Genomic DNA, 20,014 nt, shown 5'->3' on the forward strand with positions numbered 1-20,014 from the left:
ATATCCCTGCTCTCTTGTGTTCCCATTATCCATTCTTTGTCCCTGTTCTGTGATTCTTGGGGTCACGAATCCTCAGCTCATTCTACTATTCTTGACTGAGTGCAGGACAGATAATACTGCTACTCTCTCTATTCAGTAGTGTACTCTCCCTTCCATCCTCACTGTGACATGTAGAAGGGAGCTACTGCATGGAAAACACGAGGTTCAAAGCTTGAGAATCACGAAATCTAATAAGTCAGTATTGTTTCTCAAGGACTTTTTGAAAAGCATTCCCTTCAGAGATTTGTTCTTCAAGTGACCTTCAGAGATGTTAACCAAGCCTCTTTTAACTACTGCCTAACTGCGAGGCAGTGTTTAGAAGTTTAAATGCTGATCGATCTTACATAAATAGCTGGATATGAGATTGATCTTTCTGTCTGTTCTACCTCTATGATTTTACAACCTTGCCTTTCTTCTCCCCCCGCCTCCTTTTTTCCTCTTGGGTAAAAGCGGGGAGAGTATTGCAGATTTTCTTAATTCTTCCTTTTACTTATTTGCATCAGCATTAGAAGAATGACACATTTGAAAAAAATCATATGATCGGTCTGTGCTCAGTCTTCTTTTTTAAGACTTTAAAATTTCTTCTATTCTCCAGTTAATACATTGCTAAAAGAGGCTTCTTTTTGGAAACTTGGGATTTACTCTGATTCAGGAATCCTATTTTCTCTGTACCCGTATTTCTGTAGTTCTAAGTACAGGTAGGTCATTGCTTCATTAAGGTTACAAACCTCCCCTTTTTGTGTGTATGAGTCATTCCATCTTCTTTTGTTTTGATTTTTTATTTCCTTTGAACATCTGTTTTCTCCTATCATCACATCATCTTTCCCCCCGGGTCCTTGCCATTCTTTAAAGTTTTCCATGTGTGATATCATTAACTTTTATGTTCTTCCGATTTGATGGCTGTGTTTTCAGTGTTGCCAGAGTGCCCCTTTGTACTTAGTAAAAGACAAACCCAGTGACAGCTAAATTCCATCTGTCTCTCAAGGTTCCACCCCCTCCAGGAAGCTTTCACTGAATTATGGCAACATTCCATTTTCTGATCAGCATTAGTGATTCATGTTTATACTAATCATACACCTTTTTGGTCACACATAATTGTATATTGTTCTTGAACTGCTTCATGGGTCTTGTCTCCTTAGTGAGATCTGTAAGCTCTTGGGAGGTAGAGACCATGTCTTATATTTCTTATGTGTATGACACCCAGCCCAGTTCTGGACAAATATAGATGATAGGCACTTAGTAAATAGTTGGATTGAGTTGAATTGAAGGAATTGGTAGACCTTGTTTATTCTTAGCACTAGCCTATTGTACCTTCATTCATTGGGATTTCTAGTATCTCCAGTATCTGTCCTTTAGGTTGGTTTGTGTGGCATCAAGGGAGGTGTCTACTTGAGATCTAGGAATGTGTGCTCTCTTGTGAACTCCAATTCAATTACTCCCCCTTTTTCAATAGTTTTTTTTTTTTTTACCCCTTTTTTCATGTTTCTTTTAATACCTTACTGCCCTTTTCATCCCACCTACCCACTAACATGAATTTCACTTCTGTCTGTTCTCCTGGATTGTGGAGACCTAATCCCTGGTTGTTACAAAGCCAGGGTCTAGTTTACAGCAAGCCCTCTGACCTATTGCAGCCTTGCCAGTGCTACTGCCTGCTGTTTTTTGGCTTTAATACTGCTTTTGCTTGAAGGATCAGAAACATATTCTAGTTTCTGAAATCCTTATTTTTGACTAAATGTGCTAGATAATAGAACTGTAGTTCTAACATGTGCCCCCTCTGTTGATGTTTATTAAGTGTTGATTAGGTGGTTGTTTTTCCCCAGCTCACCCTACCATCTTCATCCTAACACTCTCCTCATCAGTGTCTTTGTAAGACATTTTAAATCCCTCCATATGCAATAGTTGTTTATTCAAGTGCTTACATTTCTGCCCTTCCAGTTGATGGTGGTAGTTGGGGGCCAGGCACCAAAGGCTATCCGAAGTGTGGAATGCTATGACTTTAAAGAAGAGCGATGGCACCAAGTAGCAGAATTACCTTCCAGGAGATGTAGGGCAGGTAAGCATGATGTATTCTGGTCATTTCTGTGCTGCTGGGTCATTGGGAGCTTCCCTCTCAGGTCTTATTTTATTAATTAGAAGAATCTTTATTAGAAAAGCTTTGATTAAAATAGATGTGTCATTAATGCCCCAAGATATTGTTGGGGATAGCCACTCAGTCTTCACCTTTACATACCTTTCTGATTCTCTGGTATAAGGTGGCCTAGCTAGCAATTTGCTGGATATTTTCCTGGTTACCTTTCCTGAAGTGTTGAGAAATAATTCTTTAGGTTGGGACCCTTTGTTCTAAGAGATTTCCCGACTTTGCTATAAACCACAGTTAGTCGCCTTCTTCCAGGCATGCATTTTATAAACATTTGTTGAAATAGACCTTATTTAGCCAAAACTGCAAGCAGAAAGGCAGTTGTAAACCCTAAGCGTTCTTCCTGGGACTCAAACTTGGGTCCATAATTCATAGCTCCCATAGCAAAATAGAAGGTAGTACTTTAGCAGTATATCTTGGTGATGGTTACATATCAGCATAGTTACCTCATTCTTTAAGAGCTGTTTAATATTTGGGGGTGGGGGTCCTGGATGTAGTATAGTTTTTGTTAATTTTTAATTGAACATTAAAATTGTTTTTAATCTTATGTTATAAACAGTGCTACAATGATTCCCTTACACATACATCATTATGTACATGTGCCAATATATTTTAGTGGGGTAAAACTCTAGAACTTAATTACTGATTCAAAGGGTATCCTAAGAGGAAACACCAATTATTACTACCACTAATAGTGAAATACGAAGGTGCCCATTTCCCTACATTCCCAACAACACGTTGTGATTAAATGTTTTGAGTTTTGCCACTCTGGTAGATGGAAAATGTTATCTCATCTTACCTTGTACTTCTTTTATTATGAGGAAAGTTCAACGTCTTTCTGAGTTGTCAGTTTATGATTTTTGCCATTTTTTTATTATTTCATTGGCTTGACAGATATATGGTAAGGCAGGTATCATTTTTGTCTGTCATATGTGGTGTGAATATTTATTTGTATTAATCTTTTCTTTTTTGATTTTACTTGTATTATTTTCACCATAAAAAATGTTTGCCATTTTATGAAGTCCTGTACATCAAAATTTGCCTTTGGAATTAAGGATTTGTTTATTGTGTAGAAAAGCCTTATTGAAAACTCTGTGTGTGTGTGTGTGTGTGTGTGTGTGTGTGTGTGTGTGTGTGTGTACATATATATGTTTTTTATTGAAGTTAAAAATTATTTTTAAACTTTTTATGTTGAGATAATTTTACATTTAGAGAAGAGTTGCAAAGATACTACAAAGTGTTCTGATATATTCATTCCTTAATATTAATATCTTACACAACTATGATACAATTTTCAAAACTATGAAATTAGCATTGGTACATTACTATTAACTAAATTACAGACTTCATATTTTATGAGTTTTTTTCATTAGTGTCGTTATTCTGTTTCAGATCCCATATTGCATTTAGTTGTCATATTTTCTTAGTCTCTTCTGATCTGTGATAGCTCCATAGTCTTTCCTTATGTTTCATGCCCTTGATTCTTTGGTCAGCTGTTCTGAAGAATGTCTCTCAGTTTGATGTTTTCTCATGATTAAATGGAGGTTATCATGATTTTCTCTGGTGACGTTAACCTCAGTCACTTGGTGAAGGTGGTGTCTGCTAGGTTTCTCCCCTAAAACAAAATTATATTTTTAAAATATGAATTTTTCTAGTATTTGCAGAGTTTTAATTTTTATATTCATATCAAAACATCTAGACTTTATTTTGATATAAGAAGTAAGTGTGGAATTTTTTTTTTTTTAAAGATTTTATTTATTTGAGAGAGAGAATGAGAGAGAAAGTGCATGAGATGGGGGGAGGGTCAGAGGGAGAAGCAGACTCCCTGCCGAGCAGGGAGCCTGATGCGGGACTTGATCCAGGAACTCCAGGATCATGACCTGAGCCGAAGGCAGTTGCTTAACCAACTGAGCCATCCAGGCACCCGTGGAATTTGTTTTTTTAATGGTAGGCAGTTGTCCAAAGATTTTTTATTGGCTAATCCAGCTGTTTCCATTCATTTGAAATGCTGCCTTTATCATATACTAAGTTTCTACATTTATTTGGTTTTATTCTAAATATTCTGTTCTATTCCATTGACTTATCTTGTCTATTTATGCATCAAAACAGAGCAGTTATCATTACAATTACTGTGCTTTATAATTTGTTTTAAGATACGATGGAACTAGTTAGTTACATGACTGGTGATAGGACTTGTATCTTCTTTCTTCAGTAGGTTTTTAACATTTTTTTCTTCATATGGTTTTGTATGTTTCTTGGCAAGTTTATTCTTAGGTATTTATCTTTATTGTTACTCTTGGAGTCTTCCCTGATATTTATAACTGGTTTCTTACTTCGTATCTGATTCCTGATTCAGTTTCCTTTTTATTGCACCATAACTCATTAGACTGGGTGCATTCCGAAGTGTACTGTTCATGCATGAATTTTACCTTCATTGTGCCCTCGTGAAAGCACAATATGCCTCCCCACCCACTTCAGACTAGAGTGGATGCCCTTAAACTGTGGAATTCTGGCCACATTACTCAAACTTCTGGGCGCTTCCCTGTAACTTTAGGGAGTATCGGTTCTTTTAGTTCACCCCCTCTCCACCCAGAGTGTTTGGACTCATACATTGTTTTCTTCCTTATCACCTGAAATACTCTAGCACTTGGTAAGCATACTACATATCTCTGAGAGATGATAGATTTTTGTTTTGTTCGTAGAGAAAAGAAAATGAAGATTGCAGTGGTCCAAATTCCCATAGTGAACTTTTCTCAGTGTTCCTCATCATTTGGGATATAGGGCATTTTCATGCTGAAATATCCTGCCTGCTGTGTTCACTGCTCATTGGCTGCCCAGGCCTTCCCAGGAGACATACCACATTTTCTTTATCGAGGGCACTCAGGAAATCCAGGGGTTACTCTTCATCCTTCATTAGTTCTCTGCCTACTTAAATTGTCTGTTGCCCATAGCTCTCCTCAAATACTTGAGATTTACCAGAAAGTAGCTTGAGTATTCATTTCCTCATTGAACCAGGGACTGAGAAGTCATTCCTTTCCCTGACAGCAGCCAACACAGGCAGTTTCATTTGAACTGTAAAGAGTCTTCATGCCATAGGAAGGACTGCACATCCATACATATTTTGGGAGCTGGGGGATAAAGCACCAGAGGGTAAGACAGTCGGGGGTCATGGTATATGCCTTGCCTGATGACATCATATAAGGCATTGAGCTGGTCAACACTTAGGACTGGTGTGATTCCTGATCTCCCAACTGGATTCAGAGAACTGTGAGGCACAGTGCCTGCCCCCATGCTGAGCAGTGACATAAGCACTATAGAATTGAAGAACAGTAGAACTTTGAACAGTGTAAAGTGATGATAATGCAAACTGTGCAAGATTTACTAATCTCAAATGTACTATCTAGGTGTGATTTGCTCTGGGGGGGGGTTCAGGAGCTAGAGGTAATCCCTTCAGGCTAAAGTGGTTGGAGAGAATGTAGAACTTTCACTGTGACTTGAAACTTAAAGAAAGCAGAATGGATGGTGAGAGGGGCTTCTCAGGTCAGGACAGCCACAGGAAAAAGCTTAGAAAAGTGAAAGGGTGGTTAAACCCAGAGGATAGCAATTTGGCTTCTCCATCCAGGGATTCCCTAACCTCTCATTAATGCCCAGGGTCAGCAAACTTCTTAAAGAACCAGAGAGTAAGTATTTTAGGAGTTGTGGGTCATATGGTCTCTGTCACAACTCAAGTGCCCCTACAGTGTGAAAGCAGTCACAGACCTACATAAATGAGTGGGTGGGGCTGTGTTCCAGTGAGACTTTATTTGTGGGTGCAGAAATTTGAATTTTGCCTAATTTTTTCTGTGTCACAAAATACTCTTTTTCTTCTGGTTGTTTTTCAACCATTAAAAAAATGTAAAAACCATTCCTAGCTCATAGGTTCTACAAAAAATAATCACGACCCCTGATTTAGCTCACTAACATGATAAATCAGGAGTATGTTATGCAAATTGAGTATAAACATACAGAGTAGAAGATCCAAAATTTGAAAGCTGTGGGAGCTGTATACAGGTTTAAGTAGTTGGCAAATATTGCTTCAGTATTTAAGTCTGTAAATAAATATTTGAAAAAGCCAAGAGTCAAAATAATACCTCAGCCCACACCATTGCATTTTTTAATAATCTTAGAAAGGAGGACAATTTAGTGGTTAGATATTCTTGCTAATAAATAGAGTTCTATTTAGTCAGTGTTCTCCTAAGAGCAGTTTATATTCTGAAAACAGCTGTGGACTTACTGGAATACAGCCTTTAGATAGTGTGGTAGTCTGGTTGCATATTCATCATTAACTGCCGAATTTCTTCTGCAGGGATGGTCTACATGGCTGGGCTTGTTTTTGCTGTGGGTGGCTTTAATGGCTCCTTGAGAGTCCGCACTGTAGATTCCTATGACCCCGTGAAAGATCAGTGGACCAGCGTTGCAAACATGCGGGACCGCAGAAGCACTTTGGGGGCTGCTGTATTGAATGGATTGTTATATGCTGTGGGAGGCTTTGATGGCAGCACAGGTAACTTCCTTTTGGTCTTTTCTATGTTGCATTAGAATTAACATAGCAGTCAAGTTTAGGGAATAAACTGGGGCAAAATTAGGAGACATTTGAGTGTTCTACAGGTATTATAAAGGTAAGTTTAAAATCTCCCATGAAGAGTTCTTATAAGGGGCGCCTGGGTGGCTCAGTGGGTTCAGCGTCTGCCTTGGGCTCAGGTCATGATCCCAGGGTCCTGGGATCAAGTCTTGCATTGGGCTCCCTGCATGGCAGGGAGCCTGCTTCTCCCTCTGCCTCTGTGTGCTCACTCTCTCTCCCTCTCTCAAATAAATAAATCTTTTTTAAAAAAATAGTTCTTTTAAATAATGGAAGAGTACTAAGTATATAAATTTTCTTCTTTATGCATATCACCATCAGTCCTCTTAATCACATTTAAAAAGGTAAGAAGTGTCAGTAGCTTGGGTAGGGGCCCTGGGAAAAAGAGGCTAGTCCTATGTATCATGTAATCGATATGTTTACATTCCAGCATTTTCCTCTTTTAATTTAGTCCAATTTAACATAACCTGAAGTACTCTTCCTTAATAATATATATAAAGGAACAGTCACCTCACTTTTTTTTTTTAGAGGAGGAAGTGAAGAGCATTGTGCTTTATTACAGGTTTATCATCCGTGGAAGCATATAATATAAAGTCTAATGAGTGGTTTCACGTGGCTCCAATGAACACAAGGAGGAGCAGCGTAGGTGTCGGTGTTGTCGGAGGTGGGTGCTGACAGTCGTTTCAGGTGAACCTTTCCAGGCACGGATGGCTTCTTGATTGCTCCAGGGGAGTCTTCCAATAACCTAAACACCAGTTTTCTAAATGGGCAAGCAAACGATCATTTAAACAAGGAAAGGAAAAGCCATTGCCAAATTGTATTATTTTTTAAAAATTAGCTTGTGTATATAACCTAAGTTGTGGAAGCCCTCGTTCTCCCCCTCCTTCTCTCCGTCTTCTTCACCCCTTTCTTTTCTCTCTCTCTCTCTCTGTCTGTGTGACCTATATAAAACTGTTAACTGATCTTAATTCAGTTGTTTAGGGAACAAATCAGATGACATATGTGCAAAATTTTACTTCTGGAGAAAGGCTGTTTCACATTTAAGAGGATGGGTTGCCACGATTATTTATTTATATCCTACCTTGTCCACCAAAAGAGCTTAAGAAAGGCTATAGCTATTATTTTTTGGTGTGATTTTTTTTTTTAATCTGTTTGGGCAAGTTTGTGGGTTCTCACTCTCTCCCTACTATTGGTATAATTCTTTGTACTAACTTTTTTTAAAAACTTTATTGTGATATAATTCACATACCATACAATTCACCCATTTAAAGTGTACAATTCAATGTGCACACATCACAGTTCATTTTAGAACATTTTTATTCCCCCAAGAAGCAGCCCCACTCCCCTTAGCTGTCACCCCCATCTCCCCAGACCTCAGCAGCCACTAATCTACTTTGTCTGTATATAAATTTCCCATTTTTGGATGTTTCATATTAATGAAATAATACAGTATGTGATCTTTTGTGACTGGCTTCTTTGAAAATAATGTTTTCTGGGTTCATCTGTGTTGTAGCATTTACTAGTACCTCATTTCTTTTTATCACCAAATAATATTCCACTGTATACTGGTACTAATTCTTGATTTAACTTTTTTTCCCATTTTACTAAGATTACCAGGATATTTAATTCTGTTTCCCACATGTTGTTCGCTTACCAAATAATATTATCCAAAGATGCAATGAGTGTACTTTGTTTTATTATTCAGGTTTATTAATGAAAATGTTAAATTAATATCATCAAATACACCCTGCAGATCTTCATAATGTGGTTTGGTAACTTCTTCGATCACCATTAGGCAAGATCTTTATAGTTTATAAAAATCAGTAATAAAAGGGAAACTGCTACTCTGGAGGAAAATACTTTATGCCTTGAAAAAATAGCTTTTTATGAATTTGGCTTTCTTTGTGATTCCATGTTTAGGTTTGCTCTATGCTGTAGGGGGGTATGATGGAGCTTCACGTCAATGTCTTAGCACAGTAGAATGCTATAATGCTACAACAAATGAATGGACCTATATAGCAGAAATGAGCACCAGACGGAGTGGAGCCGGTATGTAGGAAACTCATTTAGATTAAAGCACAAAAATGATGGAAAAGAATTAATAAACAAGTGAAATGATTCATTGGCTTCTCTTTATATTACCAGAAAATATATATACTGATTTTAATAACAATGTTAAATCTTTTGAATTAATTATCTATAATTAAAGATCACTTTGTAAAATTCCTAAGTGCTATATTAAAGGCTGCTTGTATCACTTAATTATTTATATTTTTTGGCATTCTTTGAGTTTTTGTTCTTAGTTCTTATTGAACTTCATAATCAAGTCTCTTCATATCCATTTCTTACAAGTTTTGTGCTTTAAAACTGGTTTCCTGGGCGCCTGGGTGGCTCAGTCGGTTAAGCGTCTGCCTTCGGCTCAGGTCATGATCCTGGAGTCCCGGGATCGAGTCCCGCATCGGGCTCCCTGCTCAGCGAGGAGCCTGCTTCTCCCTCTAACCCTCCCCCCCTCTCATGTACTCTCTCTCTCTCTCATTCTCCCTCTCTCAAAATAAATAAATAAATCTTTAAAAAAAAAAAAAAACTGGTTTCCTTTTCCCGTGAAAGTTGTTTTCAGAAGGATTATGTTAAATAACTTTCCTCCCTGTGTTTCATCCTCATACTATTTTTTATTTTATTTGACATGCCTTTCTTAGAATAGTTTTTTTTTTAATTTTTTTATTGTTTTGTTAATCACCATACATTACATCATTAGTTTTGGATGTAGTGTTCCATGATTCATTGTTTGTGCATAACACCCAGTGCTCCACGCAGAACCTGCGCTCTTTAATACTCATCACCAGGCTAACCCATCCCCCGACCCCCCTTCCCTCTAGAACCCTCAGTTTGTTTTTCAGAGTCCATCATCTCTCATGGTTGGTCTCCCCCTCCGATTTCCCCCCCTTCATTCTTCCCCTCCTGCTATCTTCTTCTTCTTTTTTTTTTCTTAACATATATTGCACTATTTGTTTCAGAGGTACAGAACTGTGATTCAAGTCTTGCACAATTCACAGCACTCGCCATAGCACATACCCTCCCCAATGTCTATCACCCAGCCACCCCATCCCTCCCAGCCCCCCACCACTCCAACAACCCTCAGTTTGTTTCCTGAGATTAAGAATTCCTCATATCAGTGAGGTCATATGATACATGTCTTTCTCTGATTGACTTATTTCACTCAGCGTAACACCCTCCAGTTCCATCCACGTCGTTGCAAATGGCAAGATCTCATTTCTTTTGATGGCTGCATAATATTCCATTGTGTATATATACCACATCTTCTTTATCCATTCATCTGTCGATGGACATCTTGGCTCTTTCCACAGTTTGGCTATCGTGGACATTGCTGCTATAAACATAGAATAATAGTTCTTACTGAGATTCTCATTTGTCAAATCAATTCATTTCCATTTTTTGTGTGCTTTAATATTGACTTACTTTTGTAAGTCATTTGAATAAACCCTAGTATGTTACAAATTTGTCACTTTTACTCTACTATAGTTTGGTTCTTTGTGTTTTATAGGTGTTGGTGTGTTAAACAACTTACTGTATGCTGTTGGGGGTCATGATGGTCCTTTAGTACGAAAAAGTGTTGAAGTGTATGATCCTACCACCAATACATGGAGACAGGTTGCAGATATGAACATGTGCAGAAGAAATGCAGGTATCTGTCTAGCTTACGATTATGGAATTTATATTGATTTGTATTCAGTTTTACTAGTATTGCCGTATATTTTCATTCTTCTTTTACTGATTTGGGTTTTCTAATAGATGAGCTCTTTAAACAGAAACTTATGTAGTAATCCTATATAGTGAATGCCTAGCATAGTGGCTACTTATTGGTGATAATGTAGACTAAATTAGAGGAAGAGCCCTCTATATTTGATGCTTAAATTCATCTATTCTTACCACAGATATTTTTGAGTGCGTACCATGTATCATGTACTGGAGATCCCAGTCCTCAGGGAATTTAGTCTGGTTGAGTAAATATTTATACCAGGTTAAAAGCTCATTGTTTATCTTGAATCTGAAGCTTGAAGAAGCTAACCCTAATTTAATATAGTTCATGATTTCTAAAGTTGGAAAAGCTAAAACAACATATCAACAGTAAGTAATTTTTTTAAAGATTTATTTATTTGAGAGAGAGAGCGAGCATGAGCAGGGGGACGGGCAGAGGGAGAGGAAGAGAAATCCTCAGGCAGACTCCCTGTTGAGCATGGAGTCCGACATAGAGCTTGATCCCAGAACACTGAGATCATGACCTGAGCCGAAATCAAGAGTCGGACACTTAATCGACTGAGCCACCCAGGTGCCCTACAACAGCAAGTAATTTTAAGAAAGCTGAGGTCTTCACGATTAGGGAACTAACTGCTTAAAAAGAAGACTGATGGAAGGGAAATAGAAATGGAAAATAGATTCAGGATAGATAAATCGTCTTTTCAGGAAATGCGAGTCATCTTTAAAATGCCATTATCTCCATGCCATTTCCCATAGTCCAAAATAAGTTCCTCTTGATTCTCAAACTCACTGTACACCACTGGATGATTTTGCAAGATGCACCCTCCATCCCCCCCAAAATGCTCTTCTTAATTTCTCTTTATTTTTAAAAAATTTCTAATTAAGTGATGTGATTGTGAGGGGAAAGTAAGTAAGTGGGACTGCAAGGATCTTTCCCTTCATCCAATCAATTGTATTTGGTGAGGTACTAAAAATCTCTTGGCTATAGATAGTCCAGAACCATGGTAAGACCTACAAATCTGGGCCCTAAATAGAATAAGTGCTTGACCCTAATATACATATTAAATTAGAAAAGCCACAGTAATATGTGCATGTGCCTTGCTGCATTGGGAAATTTATTTGCATTTTGAGCTTTCATTATTTTCCTAAACACTGGAATAGTCTGATTTTTTCCCCCTCTACCTATGTTTTATTGTTTTCAAATCAAAATTAGCTCATTTCTTCTAGCTAGAAGAATAAGGCAGTAATTTGTATATGTAGAACTATCATCTTGCTCTTTTTAAGCAGCTGAGCTACATTAAAATGATACGAGTTTGCTTCTTCGTCAAGAGATTAGAATAGTAACACAACTGAATTTGAGAATATCCATTCCATTTGCACAGAAGATACTATTGCTGGGGCGCCTCGGTGGCTCAGTCGGCTAAGCATCTGCCTTTGGCACAGGTCATGATCTCAGGGTCCTGGGGTTGAGCCCCACATTGAGCCCCACATTGGGCTCTCTGCTCAGCAGGGAGCCTGCTTCTTCCTCTCCCTCTGCCACTCCCCTTGCTTGTGCTCTCTTGCTTTCTCTCAAATAAATAAAATCTTTAAGAAAAAAAAGATACTATTGATAGTGCACTTTTAAATGTTGTATAGAGGTTTGGACTCATTACTTTGTTATGTTAAAAATCTACAAGCATCTGTTAATTATGTTAGCAAAATCATCTACAAAACTACAGAAACCAGTGTGTGGGCAGCATCCTTCTGGATGTTTTGATGCTCTCTGGTACCAGTTAGCTCTGAACCTTGTTTAAAATTATTAAAAATATGCTTTTAAAGTATATATTAAAATAAAGAGATTTTACAAGTTTACTTTTTAACTCAATTTTCTTTTTAAAACTTTACATTTAGAAAACAGTTGCATAAGTATGCAAAAAAGTATACAAGAGGGATCCTTGTTCATTGCAACATCATTGATAAGAGCAAAAAAAAAAACTGAAAATAATATCTATCAGCAAAAGACAATTACATTATGGATTATAGATGGAATACTATGCAGCCATTAAACATTATGTATATGTATATTTATTAACTTAGGGAAGTGTCCAAGGTATGTTTGGGAGTGGGTAATAAAGTAGTGTGTGTAGTATAAGCAACTTTAAGGTTAAAAAAAGAAGTATCTGAGTATATATGCATAGATAAGAGTCAGCAAGAATAGCGATCAGAATTTCAATGGTCATTATTCTAATTAGCACAGAATTAGAGGTGATCTTTTTTTTTTAAGATTTTATTTATTTATTTGACAGAGACACAGCGAGAGAGGGAACACAAGCAGGGGGAGTGGGAGAGGGAGAAGCAGGCTTCCCGCTGAGCAGGGAGCCGGATGCGGGGCTCGATTCCAGGACCCTGGGACCATGACCTGAGCCAAAGGCAGACGCTTAACGACTGAGCCAGCCAGGCACCCCTGATCTTTTTTTATATATGCTTTTCTAGATATTTTGAATTTTTGCCAAAAATGAGTTATTCTAGTAATAATGAAATAAATAATGCTTTTCTCTCCTTTTACAGGAGATAAAATAGTTAACCATTTAGTATCATTTCAGAATTCAGAATAATTTTTACCTTCTACCAATATATATTTTTTCTTTAGGGATTTCCTAAGAAGCTGACTTCGGGAGAGTTAACTAAACTGTTTGACCTTTAATTTTTTTTTTTTTTAACAAAGTAAGAATTAAAATAGTTTCTGATCTATAAAGTAAGATTATAAAGATTAATTGAAACAATGCCCATATAAAACAACTACTACATAAATGGAACGAGGAGGAGCTTGGAAGTGGTATTGACTGTCAAATATAAAGGGAATTGTTTTCATGTTCACCATCTTCTCTTCTTGCCCCTTTTCAAGGAAATAAGTGTCTCTGGATGACCTCACCAAATACATATAGGGATATTTATATTTACCCAAATTTTTAAAATAATTGTTTTCTCTCTGCATAATTTTTTTAAAGGAGTTTGTGCAGTTAATGGTCTGTTATATGTAGTTGGCGGGGATGATGGTTCCTGTAACTTGGCATCTGTAGAATATTATAATCCAACAACTGATAAATGGACAGTTGTGTCATCTTGTATGAGCACAGGGAGAAGTTATGCAGGTAATAATTGTCTAATTTTCTTACGGTCTTCTATTAAATGAAAAAAAATTATGTCATCATGATTTTTATATTAAGAATGTTCTAGGGAGAATTTTCTCAAAGTAATTTCTTATTCTCAAAATAATTAATATTGGATGTATATATTTTAAAATAAAGCACTGGTATTGTTTTGTCATTCTGCAGTCATTTGAATTCAAAATCCCAAACCTTTCTAGTGCAGAATCGTATAGTAAAACCTAATATGGCTAAAATCTGTATGGAGTAGAGTGGAGTTCACTATGTGGTAAGGCTTTCATTACTCAGATATCCAAAAAATAGGACTACTACAACATCTCCCCTCGTAGGGTGCCATGCGATAGTACTTTAGTGAGACTGTGGAGTAATTTTTCTTACTTAAGCATAGCACTGGGTGAATGATAAAATACCATTTTGGGTCCATTCTCTTAGTAAGAGAAATAGTAATAATCTTTAATGAATATAATGATGAGTCTTTAAAGTTGTATGTTGCATATTATTCTGATGATAGATACATATGTATATTGCTTTAAATTCTAATATTCATTCTAATATTGACCCAGGAGTGGAGATTAAAGAGTTTATACTAATTAGCCATCACTGTTATTTATGTATCATCCAAAACAACACCTAATAGAAGAACTATATACAGTAGGCTCCAAGAATAACATGGCTCAAAATTAGGTGAAATTTTTTAATAGCTTTTTATTGAGATATAACTGACGTAGAATAAATAGTGTATATTTAAAGTGTACAGTTTTATTAGTTTTGACATATGTATATACCCATGAACCCATCATCACAATCAAGATAATGAAAATATCCATCACCCCCAAAAGTTTCTTGTGTCCCTTTGAGTATTAGGTGAATTTTGATATTTCCTAACTTAAATTATTTTCCCTTAATTATAACCATAAAGAGCAAAAGAGTAGTTCTGGATTAAGTAGTCTGATATAGTTCTAGTCCATAACTGAGTAGAGATTTCACTGTCATTTAGATTAAAATGATAGTAGTATTCAAGTTGAAGAAAGATCTTGAAACACCATGATTTGTTCAGTCCCTATTGTTTCAGTAATAAAGAATTCACTCTTTTCTCAGACATACAGAATGCTGCCTGTGACTTCTGTTTTATTTCTTTCTTTGCTCAGGGGTCACAGTTATTGATAAACCATTATGAGCCGGAAGGACGTTTTTGGCATATTTATACATGAGAAGCAGGCTTCACCAAGTATTTCTGAAGCGACTCAGAGTCTAGCACTTCTCCACTTGTGGCTGCTCTTTAAGTCTCAGCAGAAGATCAGATCGGCTGCCTTAATAGGCCTCAGATACTGAAGATTATTTTTGGTAGAAGCACTGCATAGGCTTTTTCTGCAATGAGCAGCAGCTGACTGAATTTTAATAAGAAACCGGGACTACAGTACTTATTCTGTAGTCTTTAGACAACAGTTGCTTTCTTAAAGACTAGTTCTTACCAACCTCGAATGACTATGGATTATTTTGTGAAGGACGATAAAGTAATGTGTGTTCTTGTAAAATTAAATTTTATCTTTATTCCTTCTCCTGAAAATCTGTATACACAGGAACTGAAAATCTTTGAACAGGTATTAAAATCTGTGTAAGTATACAAAGTAGCTGAGGGATAAAACTGTTTGCTTTTATAAAATATCTTTGATTACATGAGTATAATAAATTGTGTGCATATAAATGTGTGTCTATATGCTTTCCTTTAAATATGTTTGAAAAGATGTTTGAAACTTGATTATACTATTTATAATTGGCACAGTACTTTGAATTATGCCAGTACTACATTGTAAAACAGAGTTGTATTTTTTGATATTTAACAATGCTTAACACTTTAAAATGCCACTTCTGAGGAATGAACATGGTGTAACACACTTAAATATGTGTGATGCCAAACTTTTTTAAATAAAATATAAATTATGCTTATTTATTATTTTCTTTAGTTTAATCTTGGTCATGTTTTGGTGTGTATTTTTAATTTTTTTCTTAAAGTAACTCTTTGGCATGAACATTACTACAGGTTTTTGATGAATATAATGAATGTATGGAATTCAACTGAATTTGCATGGTCTTAAGAATTTTTTCTGTGTGTATAAATTTAGCTGCTATTAACAGAAGAGAGAATTTTCTGTGAGTAGCCATGTGTGTTGATCAAATAGTTTTTCTGAGATCTTCAATTAATCTCACTTTAAATTGACCAAAACATGTCTTTCTTGAATATCTTTGAATAAAAGTTTGTATATTATTTGTTTCACATTGTCCTTGATTTTTATCTATTTAGTTTCATATTAAAAAGTTGCCTGTTTTGTTTTTCTGTTCTTTTTTAAAATTTGCATTTTCTAACTTCACAAGTCAGTATTTTTAACTTGTTGCCAAAGGAACCTAAAAAGCAAGTCTCTTATAAGTAACTGAAGTCGTTGAAAATTTGTGATCCAAGAAAAAGTTATCTCAACCATCAGGGAAAAGTCTCCCAAGTATTGGTGAAATTTCAAGTTTTTATATTCCTTTGTCCCTAATACGAGCCGAAGATGACAATAAAACAGATAGCAAAGGACCAAAAAGTAAGTCAAAGAAAAAATACCTACTCCCGAGCAACTGAGAAATAAATTGTGGTTTTGATACTAAATCAAAGGAATTGAGAGGATGGGGGTGGAGGAGTGGGATGGACAGCTTAGGCTGCAGACCCTGAGAGGGTGCAGAGGGGAGGGGGATGAGAAGGAGAAAGTGTGATGGGGTATGGTGGCTCTGCCTCGGAAGAGGAATTAACTCATGAACAGAAGTTTAGGGAGAACAATCGATAATCAAGAGCAAGAATTATACCTATGATAAAATTTCCATTTAGTTTAATACAGAGTACTGAAATTTAAACATAAAACCATACTTAATACTTATTTGAACTTTTAATTATAAATGGAAATATAAGGAATTTAATCAGAAAAAGAAAAAGCCTCTGCTTACCTTAAGAAAGAATGAATTTCTGGGGCACCTGGGTGGCCCAGTCGTTAAGCGTCTGCCTTCGGCTCAGATCATGATCCCAGGGTCCTGGGATCGAGCCCCGCATCGGGCTCCATGCTCAGCGGGGAGCCTGCTTCTCCTTCTCCCACTCCCCCTGCTTGTGTTCCCTCTCTCACTGTCTCTCTCTCTGTCAAATAAATAAAATCTTTAAAAAAAAAAAAAATGAATGCATTTCTGCATCAGTGTGGCTCCAAGCACATCCACTGTCAACAAACATGTTGAAGATCTAATGAACTTGGAGCACTATTAGCTGTTTTGGTGGCATCAAGGAAAATGTGTGTCATTATCTTTCCTGATCACTTCCAAACACTTAATATTCTATGAAACCTCTGTGAATTATCAATTAAAGATTTATCAAAAAAATAAATTTTTAAGCTTTTCTTGAAATGCAATCTATTAAGGTTATAAAGTCTTACTTAGCATGTCAAGTACCTCTTTGTCTTTACTTCCTTCAAAGCTTTAATAGCTAGACTATAAACTAGTTTGCCAAGGTTTGTCAGTAGGTAGATTCATAACTGTCTTCAGAGGCTTTGGATATACCCTGCTCCCCCATACCCCTCTGTCTTTCCAGTTTGGAACGCCCCACCTTTAAAAAAAAAAAAGGCATATAGAAGTATTCCTGGCTTGTTCTATTATTGTATGAGAAAGATCAGAAGTTGAGGCAGAGAGGCATTTTAGAAATCATGCCAAGGAAACAGCACCAGGTTTGAGCAGCGTTCAAGGCTAGATTTGGGTACCCACATTGTGAAGCAACTCTGCTCCCTGCTTTGCTTGGATCTATGCCTTGTTAGCCAAAAGCGCTGGTGGCTACAGTTAAGGTGGATGATGTGTATACTGCTAGGAGACTGACTTCCCTTCCTTTTCCTTGTGGACTCTGGCATATGATTCCTGGTTTTTATTATCATCCCTTATAGCAGGGGGACCTGGGTATTTATAATCTCAGCTGCTGACGGGTTATGAAATTTCTCCTTTAATAGATACAAGGACAGCATAATATTACATTGTGATGTGCTGAACAAGGCTGCCTCTTGTTTCAGTCCTGACTTGTATGGCAGTCAGTGCCTCGTTTTGGAGAAAAGGTTACATGGGAGAGTGGAATCACACTTTGAATCAAGACTCTGGGGTTCCAACCTGGCTTCATGACTCCAAGGAAAAAAGCAGTGTGTGTATTGGAAAATCTATGGGCATAAGAATTATAAGGCTCTGAATTTGCATCCCCCCCCCATTAGCTGCTAGCTGTGACTTTAAACATTTACTTAACCTCTGACCCTTATCTTTCTGCTCTAAAATGGCAACAGTAGTGTCTCTGTCACAGGTTATTGTGGAATTTGAAAGAAATGATGTATGTGAATATGCCTAGAATACAGAGGACCCTCAATAAATTACCACTTTTGTTACTGTTCTCTGGCCCCCCCCTTTCTTTATTGTAGGGAAATAAGTGAGCTGCCATATCTGTATTTCCTTTCAGCTCTAAATGTCCAAGACTTAAAGTAGTAATTTGACCCCTCCGATACATACACCTGCTCTGATTTAGAAAATATATCTACTGTGGTAGGACTCCAAGTCTGAAATGATAACCAACATTTACTGAGCACTTCCTGTATTCCAGGTACTATGCAAATGGCCTTACATAAATAATATTTACCCTCTTAACAAACTTTTTTACAGAGGTACTAGATAAAACTTGGAGAAGTTAGCACACTGCTAATTGACAAAGCCTGGTAAATCTGACCCCTAGTGCATGTTCTTCACAGTACTGGAGAAAGTGCAGCAGGTTTGGGCAGATGGAAAAGCCGACTGCAGATGCAGTGACACCCACAACCTCAGCCAGTAAGAGGGGGAGCTCTGGAGCTGGTGAGGGGCTCGGCCATTGTAATCCTGCATCAACCAGTCACTGGACTCAGGCTGCCCCCTGGAGAGAGGATGTGCCAGTGGGGAGAGGTGGCTCTCCTTGCCAACACTCAGTAGCTGAATGCCTGCTTCAGTCCCAAAGAAGGGGACCTGAGTGGTGCACCGCAGCATCCACTCCAGGACACCATTCACCTTCCTTCACAGGCCTCCTCTAAAGATAGGGCTCTGACCACCCAAAGGGTAGATCCCATTTCTTTTCATTTGATTAGACCTCACTGTCATGATACTTTACAGAGATGTCCTTGTCAGACATGGGACAGTTAGACGAGAGACATCCCTCAAGAAGGAACTGCCTCAAGCAGATGACACCTGAATTGATAGGTGATGGGGGGGGGGGGAGATGGCTGATTATTTCAGGCAGAAAAACTAGTTTGAGCATAGCCCTGAGAGAACAGCATCCTGTTTCCCCAAACTACTGAATAGAAAGTGCCTTCGACTAGCCAAATGGTGCCTTTGTGTGAATTTTTAGAAGGCACTCTTAGGTTTAAATTCGTATATTATTACACCATCTGTACACGCTACTCTTATTCCCTTGTACACAAGTGTTTTAGTGTTGAGAGATGGCTGAGATGAGGCCAGGGCAGTAGACAAGTTGCAAGTGTGTCAAATCCTCTGTGCCCCTCCACCCCCGGGCTTCTGGAGCTCCCTGTTTCCCCGTAGATTATACCACCTGGGCGTTCTCGCAGCCCATGCACTACCGGCTAGGTCAAGGCCTTAACCCCCCTCAGGGGAGCAGCCATCTGCCATCTGTTATGTCAAATCATTTTCTAAACTTTTTCTAGCTTCCGGTTTTCTCATCTGCAAAATGGGGATAATGATAACTCTCTAGATGGTCGCAGGAGATATACTGCAATGGAAATTCTCCATCTTCCATATATATAGTTGATTAAAGGATACTGGGGCTGGGGAAGAAGCAAGGAAGGAGAAAGACCTAAATCCAAGGTACACCAGAGAAAGGCGGAGCTATCTGTAAACACAAAACAGTCAAACTGCATTTATACTATTCTCTTCCCAGGTTTTGGCGAAACGACTGCTACACAAATCACATCTTAAAGTCGCGGGGAGGACGGCCTGGTACCCTCTTACCGGAACAGCGCTGGCGCGGCAGGAACCACGAAGGAACCATGGTTGCCAAGGCAACCCCTTGCGGCGGCCCGCACGTAGTGGCCGTCCGAGTCCAACCCCCTCACGCCGTCACGCGTCCTCGCGCTTCCCCGCCCCTAGGCGCGCTGCGGGGCTGGCTACTGGCTAGACGTCTCGGTCTCACTATCCTCACTCCATCCGCGGAGCCAATGGCTGAGATCGCCAGGGATTCCTTCGCGCGAGTCACACGATGCCTGCAACCTCAAG

The 20,014-nt window shown here is 38.0% G+C and overlaps 1 protein-coding gene and 1 long non-coding RNA gene across 5 annotated transcripts in view; one reads left to right on the forward strand and one right to left on the reverse strand.

Moving 5' to 3' along the window:
* Nucleotides 1-15,992, forward strand: part of KLHL2 (kelch like family member 2) — a 97,071-nt gene extending 81,079 nt beyond the window's left edge. For 3 of the 4 annotated variants that reach the window (XM_027598490.2, XM_027598492.1, XM_027598494.1), the window contains 7 exons: nucleotides 1,975-2,092; nucleotides 6,522-6,719; nucleotides 7,357-7,458; nucleotides 8,715-8,843; nucleotides 10,357-10,497; nucleotides 13,559-13,702; nucleotides 14,866-15,992. In XM_027598490.2, the coding sequence (XP_027454291.1) occupies nucleotides 1,975-2,092; nucleotides 6,522-6,719; nucleotides 7,357-7,458; nucleotides 8,715-8,843; nucleotides 10,357-10,497; nucleotides 13,559-13,702; nucleotides 14,866-14,894 (861 nt within the window). In that variant the 3' untranslated portion in view covers nucleotides 14,895-15,992. The remainder of the gene's footprint in view (nucleotides 1-1,974; nucleotides 2,093-6,521; nucleotides 6,720-7,356; nucleotides 7,459-8,714; nucleotides 8,844-10,356; nucleotides 10,498-13,558; nucleotides 13,703-14,865) is intronic. The other variant, XM_027598491.2, reaches the window with a different exon arrangement.
* Nucleotides 7,431-19,865, reverse strand: LOC113924572. Its single transcript, XR_003520713.1, has 3 exons — nucleotides 19,751-19,865; nucleotides 10,107-10,179; nucleotides 7,431-7,554 (listed from the first exon to the last, which is right to left on the reverse strand). It is a non-coding gene; the product is annotated as an uncharacterized LOC113924572 (long non-coding RNA).
* Nucleotides 19,866-20,014: the final 149 nt, after the last annotated feature.

Source organism: Zalophus californianus, chromosome 2 (assembly GCF_009762305.2).
Source record: "Zalophus californianus isolate mZalCal1 chromosome 2, mZalCal1.pri.v2, whole genome shotgun sequence".
NCBI classification, from domain to species: domain Eukaryota; kingdom Metazoa; phylum Chordata; class Mammalia; order Carnivora; family Otariidae; genus Zalophus; species Zalophus californianus.